General features: G+C 38.7%; 1 protein-coding gene across 4 annotated transcripts; it reads left to right on the plus strand.

Moving 5' to 3' along the window:
- The first annotated feature begins 621 nt into the window (after nt 1–621).
- On the plus strand, nt 622–3,072 carry LOC142543272 (uncharacterized). 4 transcript variants are annotated; one of them, XM_075650433.1, is made up of 5 exons: nt 622–1,064; nt 1,399–1,617; nt 2,173–2,198; nt 2,274–2,718; nt 2,796–3,072. In XM_075650433.1, the coding sequence occupies exons 1-4, from the start codon at nt 681–683 to the stop codon at nt 2,494–2,496; spliced, it is 852 nt and encodes a 283-aa protein (XP_075506548.1). In that variant the 5' UTR covers nt 622–680; the 3' UTR covers nt 2,497–2,718; nt 2,796–3,072. The 4 variants fall into 4 exon arrangements, with proteins under 4 accessions (XP_075506548.1, XP_075506549.1, XP_075506550.1 ...); XM_075650434.1 differs by having other exon boundaries at nt 2,274–2,713; XM_075650435.1 differs by having other exon boundaries at nt 2,274–2,576.
- The last annotated feature ends 7,066 nt before the right edge of the window (nt 3,073–10,138 follow it).

Consider the following 10,138-nt stretch of genomic DNA (forward strand, 5'->3'; position numbering starts at 1 on the left):
CACAATAAAAATATATAAAAAGTGAAATATTCACATCACGTTATTATAATGAGATGTCATAGACTCCTTTTATATAATAACATGATATTATTCAAATATATATATATACAATAAATAAACACTAACACAATGAAAATATATAAACAATGTAATAATATAATCACATCATGTTATTATAATGAGGTATTATAGACTCCTTTTATACAATAACATGATATTATATATTAAATATATACACAATAAAAATAAATAAACAGTAAAATAAATATTCTTACTTTTGAATATTGTTACCTTTTTTATTGTGTTTTGGAGCTTAGAAAAATATAGAGAATCTTTGAGTATATTAAACTACACGTTGTATGAAATTTTCTCCACTCAATTGTGTTTTTCCACAAATTGAAAGACCTATTTATAGAATTTTTTTGAAAATAATCCAAAAATAATTACATCATTACATACATCATCACACGCTAATTTTCAATATTTTCAACCCTTATTTTCACCATATATCATAATTTAATATGAATTTTCAAATTTTACCCACAAAAGCATCGGTGTTACTTGTACCACATGCATCTGGTTGTTGTACCATTTCATGATAATGTGCCATAATCAATCAAATGAAACAAATTTATCATCAGTTCAATAGCTAAATAGATAATCCTCTGTCCACCCGCCAAATGTGGCAGCCTCAACTGCAACTCCTCCGCTCCTCCGCCGCTGCCTTCTTCCCCCTCTCACCTCCTCCGTTGCCGTTTTTGCGTCCTCCTCAATTTCCTTCCAGACCCATCAAACCCAATCATCACTATTCACCCTGCTCTGCCCACAAGACATGGCTTGCCCAGCTCTCTGAAGTACTCACCGCCGCTACAACTGCAGACACAATCCTTTTGGCGCCGACGGAGGAGGGTCCCGTCGAGTTACCTCCCTCAGCTCCTTCCATTTTTAAAACCACTGACGACCCCACCGTCCTCCAGACAGCAACCAGTGTCTTCCTCACCGGTGCCATCACCATTTTTCTCTTCAGATCCCTCCGCCGCCGCGCTCAGCGTGCCAAAGAAATGGTACTTCATTCGTTCTTCTTCTAGTTGTCCGCGTCTTTTCCGTACGGCGTTGCTTTGATTGGGCGAGAAAGAATCAAACTCACCTTCAAGTTCCATACGCTTTTGTGCGTATTTCTTCGATGCTAAGCCTTGTATTTTAGAAATCGTGGAATCGTTTTCAGACTGAAAAGTTCTGTTGGAAGTCATTTTCTTTGAAAATTGCTTATCCTCTATTCGCGTCTACATTTTTATCACAAATAATAATCTGTTCTTATTTCTCAACTTTAATGCGACCATCTTGTAGAATTTGCAAATCAAGCCTTTGTTTTATCAATTACGGTTAATTTTATTTCAGAAATTTCGGTCATCGGGGACAAATAAATCTTTGAAGGAGGAGGCTGTAGATAGCTTGAAATCAATGTCTTTATCTCCAGTTACAGCCAAGTCTCCCCCTTCACCTGTTCAAGCCTTTCTAGGTGCATTAACAGCTGCTGTGATTGCGACAATTCTTTACAAGTTTACGATAACTATCGAAGCTTCTCTAAATCGCCAAACTCTTTCGGATAACTACTTGGTTTGTTCTCTATTTAAGTTGTGCTAATTGAAGGAAAAAACTCTTGCATAGACCAAGTCTAGCATTTGTTCCTTATCAAGGTGGCGTGAGTTAAGCCTAATCGTACGTTTTTTTGAAATTTTCTTTGATGAATAATGTTGGTTCTGTTTAAGGCCATTGCTCCAAGAAAGATGCTTGATGTGGTGTACACAAGAATGTCCCAATTAACTTGTGTTTTGGGCAAAATCATGTCAGCTTGTATCAGATTGTAGTTAATAACTTCATCATGTTATTGGCGGTTGGATGTGTTGTGTAGATAAACTCCATGACGTTTAGTTATTTAATAATCAATTATGGTAGTGTGGTGTAAACGTATTGAATCTGTCGAATTCTAGTCATTTTTCCATATCTGAGTTCGAGCTTGAAAATGCTCGAAAATAAAAAATGTAGTGTTTTGGGCTCTATTTAAAATTCGAGTTCGATTTGTTTGGTTTGATTTTTATTATCGAACTTCATTAGGACTTTGCAAAATTTATCGTCCAATGCACTGATGTTAAATTTTTTAACCATTTTTAGGTCCACCAGATAACCATAACTATCAGGTAAATCTTGTAACTTGCTAGCAAGTTTGTTTCCTTGTTATAGTGGGCTTATTATCTTTCTTCATCAATCCGCAGAACTATAATAAATGGAATGTGTTACCTTGCTACTTTTGTCTTTGGGGCCAATGCTCTTGGATTATTCCTCTATTCGGGGCAACTTGCCTTCAATTCCTTTATGGAAGGTGATAGTGACGGAGGAAATGAACCCTTAGGCTCGTCTGATCCACCGTTGGGTGATGCAGAGACTTCTGGAACAGCCAGTTCCAATGGGGATCAAAATTCTGATGACACAGAGTAATGGAGAATGGAAAATGGATAAAGGAGATCGATCTAATCATTTTTTATTTTGTAAACATGTAGCAACACTCTCTTGACGAGGTAACGATCTTTACACGAAGTAAATTCACGTGTTCTATAGCTTATGCCGAGTAATCTTCCAATTTCATATGCGAACAAATTGTCGTGGATTTATGTTTGAGGACGGAATTTGGATAATGCGAGATTAAGGCACAACAGTTAGGTGTAAATATTGTTTCTCTTCCATTTTGTTTTTTTTTCCATGTCCATGCCTTAACAATTGTTTCATTTGGGTGATAGACATCTTCTGGTGTCCCAAAGTTGGTGAGGTGGTCATGTGAAGACAGGCTTCTGAGTTCAAAGATGAGACACATGGATATGGAAAGCATTTTTAGGACTTACTCTACATGGAATATTGGAATCCAATATGTGTAGATCCTGAATGTATCTGAGGAACGAGAACTAGTATTAGTTTTGAAACAAGAATCTGGAAATTTGGACCAAATGCTTGAAGTTGTACTAAAGTATGTAGTTAATAGTTAGAGTTTGACTCATATTTAAGAACTTCATCACAACATTCCGATTGTTGTGATGCATATGCAACAACTACACACGAAGGTCAGAGCGAAATGCTTTTGTGATCTGTTGATGAGCAGCATTTTCACGGATTCGGGAGACGTGTATACCCGAGTGTTGACAAAAATTATACATAATATGCTCGAGTTGGTCAACGACCCAACGGACCTTGTCTGAGATATGTTCTAGCCTCGAAGCCGGCAATTACCTAAGCCGGACCGAATCAAGATAGCCAAACATTTTTATGACACAATATCATATCATTTATATAACGGATCTCAATAACAGACGGACTCAATATGATATGTTAAGTGGTATTGATGTGTCAAACTAAAAAATTGTGTGTTGATAAAAGAAATATTTTATTTTATTAATATCATATAAATCAATAAATAACAAATAAATCATACACGTGATTTTTTTGAGGATTTAAATTACTGATAAATTGATTGAGGTAGGTAAGATATCATTTTTTTTCACGATGTTTGATAGATGCATATGTACTTTCGCTGCCAATCTTTCTTCGAAATGATATATTTTTGCTACTAGAAAGATATATATAATATGTCATTCAACATCAAAATTGGGTACGATTATGTGATACAAAGACTAAAATATTTCAATTTTAATCAACTTTATAAATATCTAATGAATCTAACAGAAGTCAATCAGTCAAATAAGAATGCAATATATGATCTCCATATCATCATAAGACCACATGTCAAAAAGATATACCACACAATCCGAATAAATGTTTTAAAAAGCGAGCAGTTATAGCTCCGTAAAATCCCATAATTGTTGCTCAACGTAAACAATGTTATCATACAATCGACGTAACATAAATATGTGTTACCGAAATATTTTATTTTATGCACGATCAAATGATGAATGTACATATAAATTCATGTAGTGTCATATTATTGTTAATCTCATGTGCGACATCTTGAGATAGAATTATAAAAATAAAATATAAAACTGGACACCGAGATTTACGTGAAAAACCACTAAAAATTATTAGGGTAAAAACAACGAGCAAGATGAAAAGAATTCTATTATAATATTTATGGGTTACAACGTCTTACTATGTTTTCAAAAAGAACATTCACTCTCTTAATACAGAAAAAACAAATACCTCACAAATATTATATAACTTAAAAAATCAAATAAAAATGTTTATTAGATGAAGAGAGAACATGAGAATGAGATAGATGAAATAATCGAATTTTGCCTCTATTTATGGTCAAGCTTCATGGTATGAACATTAAAAGTGCATCCGAATTTTCAGTGTAACACAATCCCAAAAACCCATCTCCTTTTCTGCATGCCACCTACCATCATCAATGTGCAGCCTACATTTTTTTTAACAAAACATGAACTTTGATTTTCCATGTTCTGCCAGCAACTCCACCAATCATTCACACAACCAACTCATCCATTATTCACATTCTCCCACTTGGAGATTTTATGGAAAATCAAACACATCTACAGATCATTTCAATCTTGTCATTTCCTGTTGTTTACGTTTTTTCTAAGGATCTGCACCAAAATTTATAGTGTTCACAAGCTTGGTCAGAACATCAACTATGTTATTATTTCCATGGATCTTCTACATATCAATACTTTCTTTTTCTATTACTTCTCGAACAAAGTTAAATTGGACTTCAATGTGTTTAGCTCTAGAATGAAAAGCTGGATTCTTACAATGTGGAAGGTGTCTGATTGTTACAAAATAAATGAATTTTCTCTTGTTTGTGTTTGATCTCTTTCAATAATCTTTTAATCTATATTGTTTTTTTCAAGTTTGAGTAGCTGCCATTTATTTTTCCTATGTCGTAGATAATGTCACAACTTTTTGCAGTTTCGAAACCTAGTTTACTGCTTCCCTACAATTTTAAACGCATAAACAGTGGTAAATTTTTTCTTATAAGGATCATCTGCATAATATGAATCGACATAGCTCCTGATTGTAAAATCCGACCCTCCAAAACATAATGTAACATTCAAGTAGCCTTAATGTCTGTAAGGATCCTCCTAACAGCACGTCAATGCTCTGGTCCAGGATTTTCTATGTATCGACAAACTACTCCCACTGCTTGTGCAATGTTTGGTCTTGAACATATCATGACGAACATCAAACTTTTCACTGTTGAGTGTTGATGCATATGGCACTTGAGACATCTTCATCTTCTCTACTTTACTGCTAGGACACACATCGGAGAACAACTTGAAGTTAACAAGAATGAGGGTCGAAATTGGCTTACTATCTTGCATATTGAAGCGTTGCAAACTTTTTTTCAAATAATTGTTCTTGAAAATCCAATTTTTTGTTACTTCTGTCTTAATGAATTTGCATCCCTAGAATCTTGTCTGTTGATCCCAAGTCGTTCATATCAAATTCCCTAGCCAACTGCGCATTCAACTACTGGACCGATCTTTTTTGTGGCTTGCGATCGACATATCTTCCACATACAACAACAAAATGATATAAACATCTCCAGAAATCTTGAAATATGTACAAGGGTCTGCACTAAGTCTTTGTATCCAAGGACCATGATATAGAATTAAATCTCTTGTACCAACACCTCGACGCCTGTTTAAGACCGTATTAAGATTTGTTCAACTTTCAAACCAAGTTCTCTTTGCCTTTTTCTGCAAAATATTCTAGCTGGAGCATATAGATTTCTTCTTCAAGATCTCCATGAAGAAAATTCCATTTTCACATGTAGTTGTTCTATATGTAGGTTAAACACCGCACACAGTGCCAACACAACTCTGACTATTGTAAGCCGAACCACAAGAGAAAATGTAGAACCCGTAAATCAGTAGACGTATAAGCCATGCATAATTCTAGATTTTTAAATTTAATTGACTTCATTGCATGATTATTTTAAATGCATTTGTTTGAAGTTAATTATTTTATTATTTCAGTTCAGTAGTTTGATCTTTAGCATTTCAGTTATTTCAGTGAGGCCGGACCGGAGTTGGAGTTTTGAGATAGAATTTAAGATTCGAGAAATATTTCCAGAAGTTAATTTAGCTAGCAACCAAGCTCATTTAAGTTAGAAAGGGAGGTTTGAGGATTTAATTTAATTATTTGAGGTGATTAAGAAATGAACTCATTTAAGTTATTAAATTAAGGGGTTAGCTCACTAAATTATTTAAAGGATTAGTAAGGCTTTCAAGGATTATTAGTTGACTAGATAATCAACATTTCCCTTTATTTTATTATGCATTTTTTGGCCACCCTTAGTGCTAGAAGATTCATTTTCCAACTCATCAACTTTGACCAATTCTTTGCATGTAATTAGTAGGATAATTCTAGGATTTTTGGGAGCACAATTTAATTAATTAATGGACATATCCTAGACTAGAAAATAAGCAAAATTTCGGCCACTACCTCCTAGAAGCATCCACCAACTCATTTGATATCAATTCAAATTTAAAATTCAAATGCATGAAGACTTGGTCTTGATATGATCCTTATATCTTGCACCATCCTCCTCACCCCTCATAACCACTCCATCACACTCCCTCCCCACCGAAATCAGACCCATTTTCAGTAGAAAAAACGTGAATAATAGCTAGGGAGAAAGGGAGAAAAATCGAGAGCAAGAAAGGTAGACAAGAAGCGCTCCATCTCCTCCGTGCCGCGTCGTCGTTGTTTCGTTCGTTTTCTTTCAAAACGAAACCAGGCATGTCTAGATTTCTTTCAAACCTCAATCAAGTCATATTATCATTTATTTTTCAGTACATGATCATGTTTATTCAAGTAAAAATCGAGATCCATGTCAAAATATTTTGAAATCACACATGCAGAATTTTCGATTTCCTTGGCAAGCTTCACGGTTTCTTTTGTTTTGTGAGTTTCAGGTATTGGATCGACTTCAGGCTCCCAAGGCGGCTTGTATACATGTAGTAGGATGCATTAGGACCATGTTGGTCCATTCAAACCAGCCCCATGCTTGCTGGAAATTCAGAATGACAGCAAGTCCCCATAGGTGCAGAAAATGTTGTTCGAAAATTCAGTTTCTTGTCATGGAGGAAGGATCTGATCTTGGCTGCCCCAATGGCCTATAGCCATGGTTGGATCACTTCCCTAGCATGTCTAAGACGTGACTAAGTTGCCCTTTTGGTGGCTTGGTCCATGGCCCCTCGGTTTTTAATCAAAAGATCAAAACAGCCCCTTTCCCCATTCGGCCCCTTCCATTTTTCAGCATATGGTTTCGTTTCTTTTGTTGCTTGGTATGGATCTTGGTTGGCCTATGGCCCTTAGCCACGGTTCATATCATGCTCCTAGATGTCTAGATCGTGCCATGGTCAATCAAATGGCCATTGGAACGACACGAGACATCGATCATAGCATAAACACTACACACGCATGCACGTTGCTCTCGGTTGGACCCTTCGGTTGAGTTTTGGTATGATGCGGATTGTGGCTGGCCTAGAGCCCTTAGCCATGGTTCAAATCATTCCTTGGGATGTTGGTAAGAGCCTCTGGTCGGTGGTTCACTCCCCTAATGGCCTATAGTCTCGAAACCAACGCAAGTCTTGTAGTTGCGCAGCTGCTGGAAATTACAGCAAGTTGCTGTGTCGGTTCAGAGGCTCGTTTGAGTTCTTGGTTGGCTTTTAGCCCATGGCCTTGGACTGGACAGTGCCTCATTGAGTTGGGAAGGTCATGTTTTTGACCGTTTGTCATTCGGATCATTTTCGAGGTCGTACGAGAATTTACGGTGCAATGTGCCAAATTGACTCTCGAAAGAGCGTTTCGTGTTTTGGCCTCCATTCCACCTAGATTTCGACCCTATCATTTTAGGAACATTATTTTATGATTTTTCAGCGTATTTTAATCATGACTATACGTCGGTTCAGTGTCGGTTCAAGTTGGCTCGGAGTCATGATTAAATGCGAAGTCATTAGGCGTCATAGTCGCATCTTTTGAACGTAAATTGCGTAGTTGGTCAAGTTTAAGCTATTGCATATTTTTCATGGCACAGTTAGGTTGCAGCGAGCCTGGGAACGATCCAATCCAATCCAGTTGGTAAAATTACAGGAATTTTCATTACGCCAGTTAATTATTTTACGTGCATTAAATGGAAAATGATTATTTTTGAGATTTATGCGATATGGCTTGTGGTTCATTCACTATGTGGGAGTGTTATTTTATACGGTCGCCAGTGACCGATCAGTTCAGTATGGTACCACCCGGTCGCCAGTGACCGGCCAGCTCAGTTCAGTTTCAGCCTCCCCGGTAGCCAGTTACCGATCAGTTCAGCTTAGTGCAGTGGCCACAGGCGTAAAACATAATCTCAACAGAATATTTTACCAGATATTTCAGTACAGGCTCCAAGGAGCAAATATTTTTACAATAATTTCCAGTTCAATTATGCACGTATTATAATTGCTCAGTACAGATTATTTTCAGTATGCCTCAGGACAGGATATGTTAACTCATGCATATTTTAAATTCAGATTTTTACTCGTTAGATGCGATTTATGCATGCTGAGTCTTTAAGCTCACTAGACTTGATTGTTGTAGGTACTGATGAGGCCAGGGCCGAGGGCGGGGACCAGTGAGCCAGCTTGGGTCGGCAGTAGTGGCACCCGAGGACCTCAGTGCAGCAGTTGTTATTTTTTTCGCAAACAATTTTATCAGTCGTTGGATATTTTTAAATCGTTGTTGTTGGCAAAACTTTAATTTTCTTCCGCTGCAATATTTTGAAATATTGAACTTGATTCACCAGTGATTTTATGAATGAGGCCATTTAAGTTCTTTTAAAAAGAAAATTTTTAATTTTCCGCAAATTTTCAAGAAAGGAGTTTTAGGCCCCTTCACAGTTGGTATCAAAGCGGTGGTTCTGTATAGGGTTTCACTACTACTGACCGCGAGAAGCTCACGAAGCCATGCCTTTGGTCTGTAAGTTTTTCAGTTCAGCATTTTGTTCAGCATTTTAGTTAAAGCATGAATTGTTTTGTCAGCATGCTTCCAGATTTTCAGTATTTCAGTGTTCATTTAAAATAAAGTATGGAATTATGCATGTTAGTTACGTATGGGTTATGTTGGAACAGTATGCCCCCTAGACGCATTTTAGAGCGCAACAGAGAGGTGGAGCCTCGCCGAGAGGACAGAGAGGAGCATAGACCGGAGGGAGACCTACCACCTCCTCCACCGCCCCCACCGGACATGAGTGCCCAGATGTTAGCTGGGATGGCACAGTTCTTCGCACAGTTTGCGGGGGGCAATGCCGCAGCCGTAGCCGCGGCCAGGCCGACAGGGCCCGAGGCTGTGTATGAGCGATTCATGAAGATGCGCCCGAAGGAATTCTCTGGGGCATCTGACCCCATGGTTGCCGAGGGATGGATCAAATCCCTCGAGGTTATCTTCGATTTTATGGAGCTGGGGGACGCAGACCGAGTCCGATGTGCCACCTACTTGTTCACTGGAGACGCCCGCTTATGGTGGGAAGGAGCTTCGGTAGCCCTGACATTGGCTACACTTTCTTGGACCCGCTTTACGGAGGTTTTCTACTCCAAGTATTTTGCTGAGGAGGTTCGCACCAGGCTGACCACCGAGTTCATGAGTCTGAGACAGGGGGATATGTCGGTTACGGAGTTTATCCGTAAGTTCGAGAGGGGCTGTCACTTTGTGCCCCTGATAGCGAATGATGCCAGAGCCAAGCTGATGCACTTCCTGGTGGGTTTACGGCCGATCTTGCGCCGGGATGTTAGGGTATCTGACCCTGCTACTTATGAGATTGCCGTCTCCAAGGCCTTAGCCGCAGAGCAGGATCTGCGGGATATCGAGAGGGATCGCCAGGGCAAGCGCCCAGTCCAGGCACCGCACCGCCCTCCTCCTCATCAGCATCAGCAGCAGAATAAGAGGCCTTTTCATGGACCGCCCAGGAACCGAGGCCAGCAGCAGCAGCAGCAGCAGCGGGGACGCCCAGTCCCGAGGACTCAGGAGCACCCAGTCTGTCCCAGGTGCTCACGTCGCCATCCTGGAGCATGTATGGCTGGCTCAGGAAAGTGTTTTAAGTGTGGCAGTCCAGACCACATGTTGCTGCAGTGCC

The sequence above is a fragment of the Primulina tabacum genome, chromosome 4 (assembly GCF_025594145.1).
Source record: "Primulina tabacum isolate GXHZ01 chromosome 4, ASM2559414v2, whole genome shotgun sequence".
NCBI lineage: Eukaryota > Viridiplantae > Streptophyta > Magnoliopsida > Lamiales > Gesneriaceae > Primulina > Primulina tabacum.